We start from the raw sequence: 17,929 nt of genomic DNA on the forward strand, positions 1-17,929 counted from the left end.
TCACTATTTACCCCAAGTTACAGCTTGAGGTTAAAATAATTTTTACTTCTAAAGTTTAAGCTATATGCTTCCACTTAGTCATTTCTTCCAAAGAGGACAGCCCAGCCCAACATCTTTCTCTAATCAAAATTTGATTTTATTTTAACAAATTGCAGACATGTTAAATGCAAAAGAACCTTAATTCCTTCTAACATCTCTTTATGGGAAATATATTCAAACCTATGAGTCATGTCATTCCTCTCGAGATCTTATTTTTGTTTGTGGTGAGCAGAACCAGAAAGTATGGCCAAATTTTATTAGATAATTACATATCAAATTTAGTGAATAATTTTTTAAAATATTAATATATCAATAGCCATTAGAAAATTTTATATTTGTGTATTTTTTATCTTTAATTGATTCTTAATTTAAACCTCATGACATAATCATGAAACATGCTGGTCTTCTTCAAAATGGTACAATTAGCATATGCTAAATTATGGCTGCAAGCTTATAACAGGTATTGCTATCTCCATTTTACAGTTGAGAAGATTGAGACTTCAAAATATTAAATGGTTTGCTTAAATATCTTATATATATCTGATGGCTTCCAAACACTCTCATCTATAATTCTGTCAGGTTAATCAAGTAGAAGGTCTTTTCTAATCTCTAGATAAGCATGTGATACTTAAGAAAATAATATATTCACTGAAGCCACTGTTTCTCACTTGTAAAATGGAGATACCATTTTCTACCTCATAAAGCAGGTAGGATGGTGTGGGTCATACAGGAAAGAAAATGAGATTCACTGTTAATATACTTGTGCTTCAGCAGTCTTTCCTTATACCATTAGCTTTTATTATATGAGTTATTTTTCAAATTGTTTCTAATACATTATATTCTCTTCCTTTAGGACCAATTTTGATTTCTCCTTGCCTTCTGACACAAAATAACTTAGAATTATAGATTTTCTATTTCTCTGTTTCTTTCTCCAGGTCATCAATGTGGCTACTGAATAGCTTATTTAGGACAAATATCTTTCCAGCATTACTTGTTTCCATCGATTGGTGCCTGATAATTATGGTTCAAGTTGGACTTAGTATTATTTTTTCCTAATAGAGTACATTCAACTATGAGCTATGTTCCTCTCTTAAATAGATTTTTATAGGTCCAAATAAGAACAATATTATATTATTATTTTATAGGTCCAAATAAGAAATTGTTTTCCTATTTAAACTTTCCAAGCCATGATTGTCAAAAATAATTATATGGGTCTAGTAGAGTTTGCTTTTGAAACAAGTCTCTTTATTGTTTATTAGTTTCTTTGATAAATATCGTACATAAAAGTATTAAGTACATCACAGAAAATTACTCTTTTATAACCAACAGAACTGTATTCATTGAAATTAGAAATTTTTAAATGTTTCTGCATTAGTTATGTCCATAAATAAACATAAAATTTTGCCTTCATTTAAAGATATAGAAACCATATATTTAGATGTGATTTCAGAAAATAGTACTAACTTTGCAACAATATATAGTGGGGAGAAAAATGGGATGTTTTTGCATTTATTTGTGTCATTTCTGATTTTTTTTCAGCAGTTTTTTTGTAGTTCTCCTCATAGAGGTCTTTTAACTCCTTATTTTCATGGATTCCTAGGTAGTTCCTTTTTTTCCTGTGTGGCTTTTAAATGGGATTGTATTCTTGAACTGATTCTCAGCTAGAACCTATTGGTGTATAGAAATTCTACTGAATTTGTACATTGATTTTGTATCCTAAAACTTTACCTAAGTCATTTATCAGTTCTAGAATTCTTTCGTTGAAGTCTTTAGGGTTTTCTAGGTATAGAATTATATAATCAGCAAAGACAGATAACTTGACTTGATCTTTCCCTATATGGATGTCTTTTGTTTCGTTGTCTTGCCTGATTCCTCTGGGTAGGACTTCCAGTACGATGCTGAATAGGAGTGATGAGAGTGGGCATCCCTGTTTTGTTCTGGTTCTCAAGCAGAATGGCTCCAGCTTTGGTCAATTCAGTATGATGTTGGCTGTGGGTTTGTCACAGGTGGCTCTTATTATTTTGAAGTATAGTCCTTTGATGCCTCTTTTTCTGCCTCTGTTGAGGTGATCATATATGAGTTTTGTTTTTGATTCTGTTTATGTGTTGAATCACATTTATTGATTTGCATACATTGAACCAACCCTGTATCCCAGGAATAAAGCCTACTTTATTGTGGTAAATTAACTTTCTAATGTGCTGCTGGATTCGGTTTGCTAGTACTTTGCTAAGAATTAATTCTACCAAAAAGACAAGTGCATCCGTATGTTCATCAAAGCACCATTTCAAATAACAAAGACATGTAATAAACCAAGGTGCCCATCAGCAGTGGGTTGGATAAAGAAAATGTGGCACATATATACCATGGAATACTACACAGCCATAAAAAGAACAAAATCATGTTCCTTGCAGCAACATGGATGGAGCTGGAGGCCAATTATCCTAAGTGAATTTATGCAGGAACAGATAACCAAATACTTCATGCTCTCACTTATAGGTGACAGCTAAACATTGAGTATGCATGGACACAAAGATGGAAGCAATAGACACTGTGTACTAGTCAAGGCGGGTGTGCTGAGAGACTACTTATTGAGTTCTATGCTTATTACTTGGCTAATGGGATTATCCCTCCCCCGAACTTCAGCATCACACAATATACCCATATAACAAACCTGCACGTGGATCCCTGAATCCAAAGTAAAAGAAAAATAATACATGTTCTTTAGAAACAAATCATGTTAGCAAGATAAACATGTATTAAAATCAGAAATAATTGATTTCCATGCGCTCCACTCCAATTGTTGTGATGAATCCAAAGTTGAGTCATAGCAAGGGAAGTTGCACAATTACCAAGACAAGAATTCTGTGGAGATTATCTCATTTCCCACACCAATCACAGGGTATCTTTTTATCCCTAAGAGTATGACACAGGCCAGGCCAGGCCAAGACACTGAAGGCCTTTGCATTTTGGAGGAAAATGTGCATATATATATTATATATTATATATTATATATTATATATATATTTTATATATATATATAATATATATATTAGTTCAACACTAATCTTTGAAGTCTGGGTACCTGTTTCTCTTGGGTATGCAGATAGTATAGTATTTTCAATATTTTGATTTAAAATCAACTAACACCTCCTTTCATTCATATTTTATTGGCCTTTGTAAGAGCTGTGTAATGAGATAGGCATTATTGAAAACAAGAGAATACACAAGGCAAACTAGTTTCTATATATATTGCTTCACTTTTTACAGTAACCTATGGTACTTTGCAATAAAAATTAATTAAATGTTTCCGGTTGCAATATATGTTTTTCTTTAAGTTGAGCAATACAAACTATGCTTAATTTACTGTAGTTCTATTTTGAAATGTATATATTTGGGAATTTCTTGATATAACAAATATTTTACACAAAGTGGTTTTTGAAAAGAATATTGAGGATTTCTTCTTTTATGGGATTATGAATATTCAATCTAAGTTAAAGATAATATTTAGATTCTGATTTCCTCTTATGCTGGAGTTTTCTGATGTATGTAATTCTAATGATTTTCCTTAAATAACAAATTAGAAATTTAAAGATAAAAATTTAACTATTGAGATTACCAGTTAATGACTATAGTTTTATATAACAATGTTGTATAGGTGACACTTTCAAAGTCTAATATATAAATGTCAAGTGTGTGAAGTCAGTATTGTTATTGTTACTATAAATGATGCTTTACAGAATGCAAATAATTTTTCAAGATATTTCAACAAAAGAAAATATACTCAATGTTTAGAGGTTAAAGCAGTTGAAGTCAAGCATCATTACAATTTTCCAGTTTATGTAAAGTATTTCCAAGATTTATTTAAAAGTATATTTTCCTTTTGCACATAAATTTTACTTTCTAAATTTAGCTGTTTTGAAGGAAATACTCTCTTGAAAATTAGAATACAAATAAACCAATATTTGTTGAATGTTTATTAATGCCAGATGCTATTATCAAGAGTTTCACATCCATTATTTCATTCAATCTTTGAGGCAGTTTTACAGAGTTTCATTACAAATAACACACTCAAGATCACAGAGATAATAAATAGCAAAACCTATCTTCTGATTTAGCTGGAGGAATATGTGCAGAAGCAAAAGAATATCAAAAACCTTACTAAACAATTCACATGATCTCATTACATTAAAAATCAATACAAGTTGCTAAAAAATGAAGAAGAGACAACACACAAACATACATCTCATGGCCCCTATTTTATATTAAGAATAGCTTTCCCAAGGAGATCAGGCATGTTCAGGGTGCTGTGGCCACAAATCGAAACCCTGAATCGGCCAATATTGAGCTCCAAAATGGAACCAGTATTTAAAAACTTATCGACAAAAAAGAGCCCTGGACCAGATGGATTCACAGCCAAAATCTTCCAGACATATAAAGAAGCACTGTTACCAATCCTATATAAATGATTCCAAAACTCTAAGGAGGAAGGACTCTTCCCTAACTCATTCTACAAAGCCGCAATACTCTGATACCAAAATCTGACAAAAGAGACAATAAAGAAAGAAAACTACAGAGCAATATCCCTGATGAACACAGACACAAAATCCTCAACAAAATACTAGCAATACAAATCCAGTAGCACATCAAAAAATTAATTAGCCACATAAAGTAGGCTTTATTTATTGTTTGCAGGACTGGTTCAACATACTTAAATCAATAAATGTAACTCACCATGTAAATAGAATCAAAATCAAAAATCCTATGAGCTTCTCAATAGATGCAGAAGAAGCTTTTGATAAAATCCAGCATTCCTTCATGATAAAAAACCCACAACACACTCTGCATTAAAGGAACGTACCTCAAAATACTAAGACCTATCTATGAAAAACCCACAGCTAACATCATACGGAACAAGCAAGATCTGGAAGCATTCCACTTAAAAACTGAAATGAGACAAAGATGGCCACTCTCACCATAGTGAGATTTTGCAACATAGCACTGCAAGTTCTAGCCAGAGTCATCAGAAAAGAGAAAGAAATAAAAAGCATTCAAATAGGAAAAGAAGTCGAATTCTCTCTCTTCACTGGTGATATGTCACTATACCTGGAAAGTCCTAAAGACTGCCAAAGGTTCTAGAGCTGATAAATAACTTCAGTAAAATTTCAAGATACAAAATCAATGTACAAAAATTGGTAACATTTCTATATACCAATAATATCCTACCTGAGAGCCAAATCAAGAATTCAATCCATTTAAAATAGGAACAAAAAAAGGAAATAGTTAAGAATCCATCTAAACAATTAGGTGAAAGATCTCTACAAGGAGGACTACAAAACACCAAAGAAAGAAATCACAGATTACACAAATGAAAAAACGTTCCATGCTCATGGATTGGCATATCAATGTTGTTAAAATGTCCATATTGCCCAGCGTGATTTATGGATTCAAAACTATGACCGTCAAAGTACCAATATCATTATTCACATAAATAGAAGAAAAAACTTCTAGAATTCATATGGAAACAAAAAAGAGCCCAAATAGCCAAAGCAATCATAAGTAAAAAGAACAAAGCTGGAGGCATCACATTACTGGACTTCAAGCTATACTATAAAGCTAGAGTAACCAAAACAGTATGGTACTAATACAAAAACAGACTCATGGGTCAATTCAACAGATTAGAGAACCCAAAAATAAAGCCACAAATATACAATCATCTCATCTTTGATAAAGTCAACAATAACAAGCAATGGGGGAAGTAATCCCCATTCAACAAATGATGCTGGGATAACTGGCTAGCCATATGCAAAAGAATAAACCTGGATCCCTGCAATTTACTATATAAAAAAATTAAACCAAGTCGAATTATAGACTTACATGTAAGACCTCGAATATGAGAACCCTAGAAGAAAACCTAAGAAATGCCATTCTGGGCATTGATCTTGCAAAAAAAAAAATAATATTACTAAGTCCTCAAAAGCAAGTGCAACAAAACTGAAACTGACAATGGGGACCTAATTAAGAAAATTCTGTAAAGTAAAAGAAACTATCAAGATAGTAAACAGATAACCTACAAAATGGGAGAAAATATTCACAATCTATGCAACCAACAAAGGTCTTATATCCAGAATCCATAAGAAACACAATTATATAAAACCAGCACAAACCAAATAATATTAAAATTGAGCAAATTACAATTTGCTCAATTAAGTGAGCAAATTACCTGAGTAGACTCCTCAAAATAAGATATACACATAGCCAACAAATATGTATAAAAAATGATCAACATCAGTAATCATTAGATAAATGCAAATCACAAGCTCAATGAGATACTATCTCACACAAGTTAGAATGGCTATTACTAAAAACACTAAAAAGAAAAAAAAGAATAAAAAACAGGTGGTGTTGGCAAGGTTGTAGAGCAGAGGGAACACTTATACATTGCTGGTGGGAATGTAAATTAGTTCAGCTGCTGGAGAAAGCGGTTTGGAGACTTCTCAAAAAACTTATAACAGAGCCGCTATTCAATCCAGCAATCTCATTTTTGGGTTATATAACCAAAGGAAAATACATCATCACACCAAAAAACACACATGCACCCGCATGTTAATTGAAGTACTATTTGCAACAGCAAAAGCATGGAATCAACTCAGGTGCCTATCAATGGTAGATTGGATAAAGAAAATGTGGTACATACACACCACGGAATACTACACAGCCATAAAAACAGAACAAAAGCATGTCCTTTGCAGCAATATGGATGCAGCTGGAGGCCACTATACTAAGCAAGTTAATGCAGGAACAGAAAACCAAATACCATCTGTTCTCACTTATGAGTGTGAACTAAATACTGAGTACATGTGAATATAAAGATGAAAATAATAGCCACTGGGGACTATTAGAGCAGGAAGGGTGGGAGTTAGGTGAGGGTTGGAAAACGACCTTTAGCTGCTATGCTCACAAATTGGGTGATGAGATCATTCATACAGCAAACTTCAGCAATACACACCTTACCCATGTAATAAACGTGTACATGTACTCCCTGAACCTAAAAGAAAAGCTGGGGAAAAAAATAACTTTCCATTAAATTTGAATTGCTTATCTGCAAGATGGGCATGGGTAGCAATGGGTATGAGGACTGAGGTCTTCTTTGAACCAGGAATTGCTGCATTTTGCCATTTGTGATAACTGGTCTGCAATAATGGATGCCAGTAACTCCTAGCTGTCCCTATATATGCATTTGGCTACTTCCATAAAGCCACAGCATTAATGTCCTCTTGTCTTGAATCTGGAATATCCCTATAACCTGCTCTAACCAATCGAATCTGAGGGAAGTAGCTGTCTGACTCCCCAGCAATCCTCCTGAAAGCCAATATCCACATTAAAAAGCTCAAGGCTGACTCCTGAGTATTGAGAGGTTACTTGGGACAAGGGAGGGGCCCAGCCAGCAGTTGTATTCCTCACCCCAGATGAGGTATCAGATAAGAGATTGAAGTCATCTTGGACACCCAGGACCCAGGAGATCTCCTAGTAAAATGCAGCTGCAAGAATCACCCCATGGGTTGAGTGGAAGCACTACCTAGCTAAACCCAGAAAACCAACAGAACAGTGGTAAGCAATACAAACATGTTTTAAACTACCAAGTTTCAAGGTAATTTGTTTTGTAGCAGTAGATATTTGAAACAGAAATTGGTACCAGGAAATGCAGTGCTGCCATAACAAAAACATAAAATATGTAGTATTGGTTTACAAACCATGGACAAGTGGACACTGAAAAGGCAGTGAGGGGATTCATGAACGCTGTAAAAGTCACAGAGAAATTATTACTGGAGGCTGGACAAATATAGGAAATTCTGACACATGCAACATGAATAAACCTTGAGGACATTATGCCAGGTGAAATAAGCCAGTAACAAAAATAAAATACTATATGATTCCATTTATATGAGGTATCTAAAGGAGACGTATTCCTAGAAAGGGGCTGAGACGAGGAAAGATGGGGAGTTGTTTAATGGGCATAGAATTTTCAGCTTTATGAGATAAAACATTTCCGGGTAATGGTAGCATAACACTGACTATACTTAACACTACTGAGCTGTACACTTAGAAAGCGTAAGGTGGTAAACTTACGCGTTTTTCAGCACAATTACAATTTTTTAAAAATCTCTATTGATCATCTGTCTGTCTCTATATATATCTATCAATCTCTATCCTATCTATCTATGTCTGCCTGCCTATCTATCAATCAATCATCCATCTATCATCTATCTATCTAAATTAACAGGACTCTATTTCCCCAGCACACCATTGTAGGCAGGATGTCTAAGAAGAGAGCGACTCAGAAGGCAAAAGAGTCATTTATTCTGCAAAAAGGATGAGTAGGAGACAACCAGAAACCCACAGGGTAAAGCTCAAATTCACGTCTACCCTCTTGGGAACCAGCAGCCATTTAACTAGCATAAAATGCAACCTCGAGTGACTCCAGCCAGTATCACATACAGCAAAAGAACCACCATTTTGACCACAGCCAACTCACAGAATATTGAATTATAGAAAATCATCGTTGTTTTAAGTTTTGGCATTGATTGTTGCACACCAAGATATACCTGAAACAATATTTAGTTCCCAATATTTTGAAGGAAAATCATTGAAGCAAATATCTTTCTTAGGCCATTATCTGTACAAACCAAATGTTTACTGTGCAACTTCAACCTTGAATCAAGATTAGTCTTCTTCCAGTATGTTCCTTCATAATCCTGTCCACTTAATCTCTCACATCTCAACTTCCTCATCTGGTTTATGAGGGTAATAACAGTCTCCATTATATATGTCTTATGAAGATTAAATGAGTTAGTATGACTGATACATCTAGATAATGCTTTGTTCATAGCAGCCCTGGAAGGGGTAGTTATCAATACAAGTCTGTACTGAGATCATTGAGGAGCTGCCTCATTGGCCTATCACAACAGTGGAACTCTAGAATAGAAAAGAGAACATGATATAATGTGAGAGTATAAAAACCCATTCCTCTTGGGTTCTGAGATTGTCAGATGAGCAAACCTTTCAGAAAAGAGCCGCATTTTCCGCTTTATGTGTTTTTATCTAGAGATTGTGTTGTGTGCAAGAAACTATAGAAGTCTAATGCTGAGGGATGGTGGCAGGGAGATTTGTTTTCCACTTGCGTTTAGGATCTTGAGAGGAAGATGCCTTGCCAGTTGCCCCACACCCACTTGGGGCACAGCCACAGAAAAGCAGAGAAACATGGTCAGGCAAGGGGAACCCTAATATTTAGCTTCTCCAAACTGTATTTGGTTCTCATATGGGATTGTGACTGAGATGAGACCTTGACCTGGGGCCCATCCTGAAGGCTCCATCTGAGTGAATTGCTCAGTCAGTTGATTGATAGGGGATATGATGGGATAGAGGAGGTCATGACAGAAAGCACTGAGATGGATCCAGTTCAACAGGAGGAGTGTTAAGCAAAGAGAAGGAAGTTCACATTTAAGTATCAGAACCCAGCAAGAGTACCCAGCGACAAAATGGACTTCATTAATACACAGCCTAGCAAACACACACCAGGGCGCACTTGAAGGTCGGGCCTCTTTGCCCCCCAGTGCTGAGTTCCTATTAGTCATACAATCCCCCATGTTTGGGAGAGAAACAGGGAAAAAGTGAAGACTCAGTGAATGACAAAGCCTTTTACAATGAGAGACTCTGATAAAAGTGGTCTTTATTCAGTAATCAATTAGTAAGATTTCATTTTTTTTTGGCTAATCAATGGAGGGGGAGATGAGTAAAACCAGTATGTTATTGACTGAGTTAAATCTTACAAGTTGCCTTCAGTTGAAAATAGGTATGGAAAATTATAAGTGTCTTTTTGTTCAAAATAACATTTTACCTTAAAAACTAAACTTAAATATGAAGCAATAAACTGTAAATGTATATAAAAGTTTTAAAGAAATATTCACATAACCACAATTTCCTAATTTTCTCTATTCCCACTACTCAAAGGCAAACCACAGCTTAATTTTGGCCTGATTTCTACCTAGACACTACTTTGCAATGCTGATGCCTTTCCATGATTTTACTGTAGAAATGTCTATCCAGATAAAAGTCACAAGTCCTTTTAGATTCTCAGCGATGCTTACAGCCTGTCTTAGATTCAGTCACGGGTTATCTGTTACTTTAAAATACAAAACACTTTTTTCTGATTCATCTGCTCACTTCTGTTTTATACAAGGAATTAGAAATGATTTATAAAATTATATAAGAAATGTATTGTTACATCTCTAGAATGATTCATTTTTGTTAATACAATCTGCCATCCCCACCACATAGACAAAAAACACATACATAAAAGTTTACCAATTACTTAAACAAACCAGTACTTTTACTTAAAGTCAATTGTTTTCTTGTTAATGACCCAGCAACCTGTATGGTTTTCAACTTACTTTTTCTTGCCAATATTATAACTCTTTCAGATTTTATGTAAAAAGTATTCTGAAAGCTCTTGACTTTCAAAATATTTACACATCTTAGAATTAAAGTTGTTTTTAAATGACATTTAAATTGTCTTTTTGAGAATATGCAGTATCTGTTCAGCAAAAATTAGAAGTGAAGAAGCCCATTAATTTGCATATTGTCTAAGATTTTTTCATTAATATTTCTAGTTAATAAAAACAATTTTACTGATATTTAAGAAAAGGATATGGAAATGTCTTTAAGGCCCTAATCTTTAATTCAGCGTATTTTGTGAAAAAATTACCAGTTTTGCAGGTGCCTGAGTTCAGTCTCTAAGTTTTCATTTCTTTCTTTCTCTTCATCCAGAGACCTCTGGAGCTTACGGATCTGATTCAGGGAATCATCAAGCTGAAAGCGAAGTAGAAAATGCTTTAGTTAGGCTCAAGTGTTCTACGGTATATCATGGTGGCTATAGTAAATAACATCTTATCATATTCTTAAAAATTGCTAAGAGAATAGATTGTAAGTATTCTCACCACAAAACTATAAGTATTTGAGATAGTACATATATTAAGTAGCTTGATTGGCTATTCTACAATGTACACATCTAGTAAAACATCATGTTGTATATCATAAATATGTACAAATTTTACTTGTCAATTTAAAAATAAAATTTAGATTTAAAAACATGAGGATATAAGACACAGTTTTCTATCTCCATCTTAATAAGAAAAGCCCTTAATGAAAAAAAAAAGTAGTTGAAATAACCCTTTAAAAACAAGGTATATTTTTGTATGACAGTGACTTACCAGTAGTGTATGTGTGAGTTTATTTTGTATATGTGCATGAATAAATGAAAATATTCATTTATTTTAATAGAGTTAATGTACATATTCAGTAATAAACCTCAAAATGATCTCTGAAATATTTGACAAAATCCTTTCTATGTAGCCACTCTTCCCCCATTTCCACTCTTGCCTCCCCTAGCTATAAGTCACTGAACTATAACTCGTGTTTTTTATTCCCATGGCTTTGAACAAAATACACGTGTGTGTATACATATTCACATATACATGTCTAAGTGTATATATATATGCAAAATATATTTATATATATTATTGAAAATGTATCATTTTAATTGTTTTAATTAAAAGAGGTATTTCATGCTATATGTAATATTCTTGCTTTTTAAATCCAATGGCTAAGACTCATCTACAGTAATGTTTCATCTGTGGTCTCTTTGTCCTCTCTATATTATAGCGCTGCATTACTATGCCATGACATATACACCTACCCTCCTTTCCATGAGTATTTATATTGTCTCCAGCCCCGTGATGCTCTGAACATTCATATATACTGGGTCCCTTGGTATCCACAGGAGATTGGTTCCAAGACCTTCTGCAGATTTCAAAATCCACATATGCTCAAGTCGCTAATATAAAATGGGATAGTATTTGCCAATAATCTATGCATATCCTCCTCTATATTTTAATTATCTCTAGATTACTTATAATACCTAATACAGTATATTATATATATATATATAAATGGTATATAGTTGTTATATTGTATTGTTTAGGGAATAATGACAAAAATCTGTACATGTTCAGTACAGATGCATTTTTAAAAAATATTTTTGATTAGTGGTTGATTGGTTGATTCCAATAATGTGGAATCCATGGATATGGAGGGCCAGCTGGATAGATATATAGTAATGTACCGCATAATGACTTTCTGGTTAATAATGGATGCATATAAGGTAGTGGTCCCATAAGATTATAATGGAGCAATATAATGGAGTAGGCTATACCATCTAAATCTATGACCTTCACACAAAGATAAAATTACCTAATGATGATCTTTTCAGATTATATCCCTATTGTTGATACACATGCACACACACACACTATGTATGTGGGTGTGTGTATAACAGATGATAGATATAGATGTGATTCATCTGTGAAAAATTTTCTCTTGAGACATGCCTAGGAGTAGAATCACCAGATTATACTTGTTATAGTACTAAATTTCACAAAGTAATACCAAAATGTCTCCCCAAAATTGTTTACTAATTTAAATCAATAATTAGAAGGGATCCAGTTAAATCACATTTTCGTCAACTCTTGATGTGTCTTTTGAAAACTTTTGTCAATCCGTGATCAATAATTATGTATAATGTCTCTTTATATTTTTATTAGATTAACATTTTTCTCATGCATGTTTATTCAGGCCTTTTGCGCATTACTCTATTTTGGCATTTTTCCATTTCTTTTTTCTGTATATATTCATGTTATAATGTTAATACTATTCCTTTGTCGGTCATAAGAGTCCCAAGCATTTCTGGCAGGTTTATCATTCTTTTTCATTTAAGAGATCTTTGGTTTAATCATAGTTATTTTTATTAAATTATGAAATATATCAATATTTTCTCTTACAGTTGGGACTTGTATTTCAGCTATAGAAAAATGTTATTCTGTATTTTCACGATTTTTTTTCATGTTTTACACTTGTCATTTATGTTCTTAAGCAGGAGTTAATTTTACACATGACATGAGGTAGAAATCCAATTTTATTTTTTACCTATACAAACACATTTTGAAAGGTACGTAAGTGCAAATATTGAATATCTGCACTTTTGTCAATTGATCTGACATATCAAATCTGTCATATGTCAAAATTCTGTATATATGATGTAAAAAGTTTCTTTTATAAAGTCTGATAGCAGACCCTTTTTTGGATAATTTATTTGGTCCAGCACATTGTCTGAATTACTATAGCTTTGATTATAAATTTTTACATACAATAGTAAAAGATCCCTTTTCCCAGTTCTTTTTCCTCAGAAATACCTTGATTATTCTTGATTCTTTAGAAATTTCAAAAACAGCATAGCAAATTTCATGAAGAACTATATTTGTATTTAACCTGGAGTTTCATTAACTCTATGGGATAATTTAAGTATATTTGACATTATTTCAGTATTTAATGTTTTTGCCCAAAACACAGTGTATTTTAAATTTTACTTAGTTCATCCTTAAAGCCTCTCAACTAAATATTATAATTTTCTCCTTAGAAGCTTTGCAAACTTTCTTCTTAGGAGGTTTAATTTTATTAAATTTAGTTTGAGGGATTTTATATCTTTTGACATTAAAAGTAATATTTTAAAGCTATTTTTCCAAAAAATAAAATGTATTTTATAAGTTTTGTTGTATGTGTATAGTAAGTAAATTGCCTTATTAGGCCAGGAAAAGGGGCTCACATCTATAATCTCAGCACTTTGGGAGGCTGAGGCAGAAGGATTACTTGAGGCCAGAAGTTCAAGACCTCCCTGGACAACGTAGTGGGACCTCATTTCTTAAAGAAAAAATAAAAATAGCCAGGCCAGGTGGCACATGCCTGTAGTCTCAGCTACTTGGTAATCTGGGGCAGGAAGATGGCTTGGGCCCAGGAGTTCAGGGTTATGGTGAGCTATGATTTTACCACTGTACACCAGCCTGAATGACAGAGCAAGACTCTGTCTCTAAAATAAATAGTCTTATTAACGGAACATTTGTTTTACTGAAACACCTAGGTAAACATTCCTTGGTTTTCTAAAAATTAGCCTTTTTTTTTTCCTGATTGAAATAAGGTATTTTAAAATAAACTCCATTTTATTTTGAAATATATCTTTAAGCTTTGAAATCAATTAGGGTTCATATTACAGTTTTCCCATGTGTGTCTTAGAGCAAGTTTCATATCCACAGAGAGTGTAATACTCTCCATCTTTAAAATGGTTGTACTTATAGTCTTGTTATGAAGATGAAATAAGATAACATTTATAGATTGCATTATGTGGTACTGGATATGAAGCATTTAGCATATATTATCTAACCTAAACTTGTTTTATTAGAAGGACAATGGAAATTGATGTGAAATGTCATTATGGGTACTGCTATCGTAAGTGATTCTTGGCTACACAGTGAAGGCACTATCATGACTAGAAAAGTTAATGCAGTAAAATGAGCACTTAATATCTAAAGTGCGAAAGTCATCTCAAAGGCAGAATATCCCACAAGGCAAAAATAGAAAGAGCAACACTTAATCCAAGGTGATGACTAAAATGAAGCAGAAATGATAGATTCAGAAGGTTTTAGAAGTTTTCCACAAGGGTGATACGTGTGAGCATCTCATCTTATAGAAGTGCTATTTTGTCCTGTATACTAACAAATTGAAATTATATGCAAACATTGTGAGTTGAATTACAATGAATCTGTCTGTAATTTGCTCCTTCGACACTTGGCTCATAGACAATATCAAGGTTTTAGAAATGCAGATTTAAGGCCGTGCGCGGTGGCTTATGCCTGTAATACTAACACTTTCGGAGGCCAAGGCAGATGGATCACTTGAGTGAGGAGTTCCAGACCAGCCTAGCCAACATAGTGAAACCTTGCCTTTACTAAAAATACAAAAATTAGCCGGGCATGGTGGCGGGCACCTGTCATCCCAGCTACTCAGGAGGCTGAGGCAGGAGAATTGCTTGAACCAGGGAGGTGGAGGTTACAGTGAGCTGAGATTGAGCCACTGCACTCTAGCCTGGGCAACAGAGTGAGACTCCGTCTCAAAAAAAAAAAAAAAAAAAGCAATGCAAATTTAAGCAATGGACCCTGACATATGCTGAATAAGCTGAGAGGTCTTGCCTTTGAACTGCTCTTTTTAGGAAAAAAACCCACAACAAAAAGTATCTTACTCGAGTACTATTAATTGTGTTTTTCTAGGTTAACCATTAAAAGATTTTAAGAAGTGTTTTGTTTGCTAAGTGGCTAGGTTGTTTTCTTCTTGGCCTTATTGGGGCTTCCATGGGGTGAGTCTGTGTGGTTTTATTCTCCTCCCTTCCACACAGTAATTTTTAGCACCTTTATTTTTCCAATTGAATATTTTACAATGTTGGGGAATTTTCCACACATGTACAGCTTCCAGACAAAAATCTTGCTTTTCCCTTGAAGTAGATTGCTGATCCTTAGCACTACAGAATAAACCAATAATTTCAGTATTTATTAAAATTGCGTGTTAAAAAAAAAAAAAGGATGAGTTCATGTCCTTTGCAGGGACATGGATGAAGCTGGAAACCATCATCCTCAGCAAACTAACACAGGAACAGAAAACCAAACACCGCACATTCTCACTCATAAATTGGAGTTGAACAATGAGAACACATGGACACAGAGAGGGGAACATCACACAGCAGGGCCTGTCAGGGGGTAGGGGACTACGAGAGGGATACCATTAGGAGAAATACCTAATGTAGATGACAGGTTGATGGGTGCAGCAAACCACCATGGTGCCTGTATACCTATGTAACAAACCTACACATTCTGCACATGTATCCCAGAACTTAAAGTATAATAAAAAAAAAAAGAAAATCTTAAAACCTTTGATGATTGTAACATACAGTAATTTCATATTTTTTAATGTTACATTTTTACCTAATATTTACAATGAAAAATATAATTCAATGAGTAAACCAAGAGTTTAAAAAAATAAAAAAATAAATTAAAAATAAAATTGCAAGAAATACCAATCCTCCTCTATGCAAAGTCAAACCACTGCTAAAGATGAACAAGATCCCAACTGATTGATCCCTATACCAGCATGATTAAAGTGAAATCAATTTAAATGTTAGAAAGAATTATATAGATTTAAGTTGTTCCTCTTCCCAAAGGGTGTGGGGGAGGGGAGCATTTTTTTTATATACTACCCTGATGGAGAAATGCTATTCTGTAAAATCTCATCAAGTATTTATGCTTACAGAATGAACATTTTGTTAATATATATCATAATGAACTCCCAAATATTTAGTCTTATTTCTGAATTTCAAACATTTAGACATTTTTCGCTAATACCCACATTTTGTTGCTATCTATAATTCCTAATTCATAGAGATGGCACAAGTTTGCTTTCTAACCATAGAAGTTTCCCCTTGTATCAAACTCACACATATTTGTTGATTTCACTTTTCTTAGTTTCCATTTTTTATGGAGAAACCAGAATGTTCAACATTCATGCCTCATTAAAAATGTATTTTTAGAAAGATTTTAATTCGGTTATATAGGTTCAAGATTAAAAATACAAAAATGTAATAGGCTAATAACAATGTTTGACTAATATTATTCTGGACCCTCAACTTATTTTACATTTTCATACTCTCACCTGTATACCTACTTGGAAAAAAACAAAACACTTACTTGGCATTACAGTGCCAGTACTTAGGACAGTTCCTAAATAATTTAATAGATGAATGAGAAATGTTTCTTTTAAACTTTTTCTTTGATGCATAAATTTTTAACTTCTGCTCTATTATTTTAGATTTTAGTATTTGAATATCAATGTGGGCTATGACATTTAGGAAGTTGACTTACAGATATTATTAGATATTTAAGAAACATTTTAGTAGTTTGATAAGAATAGCATTTAATCTGTAAGTTGCTTTGGGCAGTATGGCCATTTATGCAATATTGATTCTTCCTATCCATGAACATGGAATTATTTTCCATTTGTTTGTATCATATCTGATTTCTTTGAGCAGTGTAAGTCTCATTGTAGAGATATTTTACCTCCCTGGTTAGCTGTATTCCTAGGTATTCTATTCTTTTGGGGGCTATTGTGAATGGGACTACATTCCTTAAATGACTCTAGGCTTAGAGGTTGGTGTTTAAGAATGCTACTAATTATTGTACATTGGTTTTGTATCCTGAAACTTTGCTGAAGTTGTTTATCAGATCAAGGAGCTTTTGGGAACAGACGATGAGTTTTTTTTTTTTAGATATAGAATCATGTCATCTGCAAACAGGGATAGTTTGACATTCTCACTTCCAATTTGGATGACTTTTATTTCTCTCTTGCCTGATAATTCTAGTCAGGACTTCTCATACTATGTTGAATAGGAGTGGTGAGACAAGGCATCTTTGTCTTGTACTGGTTTTCACAAGGAATGCTTCCGACTTTTGCCCATTCAGTATAATGTTGGTTGTGGGTTTGTCTTAGATGGCTTTTATTATTTTGAAATATGGTCCTTCAATGCCTAATTTATTGAGGGTTTTTAAGATGAAAGGATATTGGATTTTATTGAAAGTGTTTTCTGTATCTATTGAGATAATCATGTGGTTTTTGTCTTCACCTGTCTTTACGTGATGAATCACATTTATTGATTGCCATCCCAGGGATAAAGCCTACTTGATCATGGTGCATTAGCTTTTTGATGTGATGGCAGATTCAGTTTGCCAGTATTTTGTTGAGGACTTTTTGCATCTATGTTCATTGAGCATATTGGCCTGAAGTTTTTGTTTGCTGTTGTTGTGTCTCTGCAAAAAGAGCCCAAATAGCCAAGGCAATTCTAAGCAAAAATAACAAAGCTGGAGGCATCACATTACCCAACTTCAAGCTATACCACAAGGCTACA

General features: G+C 33.7%; 1 protein-coding gene across 2 annotated transcripts in view; it reads right to left on the minus strand.

The window, feature by feature from the left end:
* Positions 1-9,746: 9,746 nt before the first annotated feature.
* The window catches only part of CCDC102B (coiled-coil domain containing 102B), a 338,340-nt gene continuing 330,157 nt past the window's right edge, over positions 9,747-17,929 (minus strand). For both annotated transcript variants that reach the window (XM_030810285.1, XM_003264327.4), the window contains one exon: positions 9,747-10,905. In XM_030810285.1, the coding sequence (XP_030666145.1) occupies positions 10,798-10,905 (108 nt within the window). In that variant the 3' untranslated portion in view covers positions 9,747-10,797. The remainder of the gene's footprint in view (positions 10,906-17,929) is intronic.

Source organism: Nomascus leucogenys, chromosome 4 (assembly GCF_006542625.1).
Source record: "Nomascus leucogenys isolate Asia chromosome 4, Asia_NLE_v1, whole genome shotgun sequence".
In the NCBI taxonomy this organism is placed as follows: Eukaryota; Metazoa; Chordata; class Mammalia; order Primates; family Hylobatidae; genus Nomascus; species Nomascus leucogenys.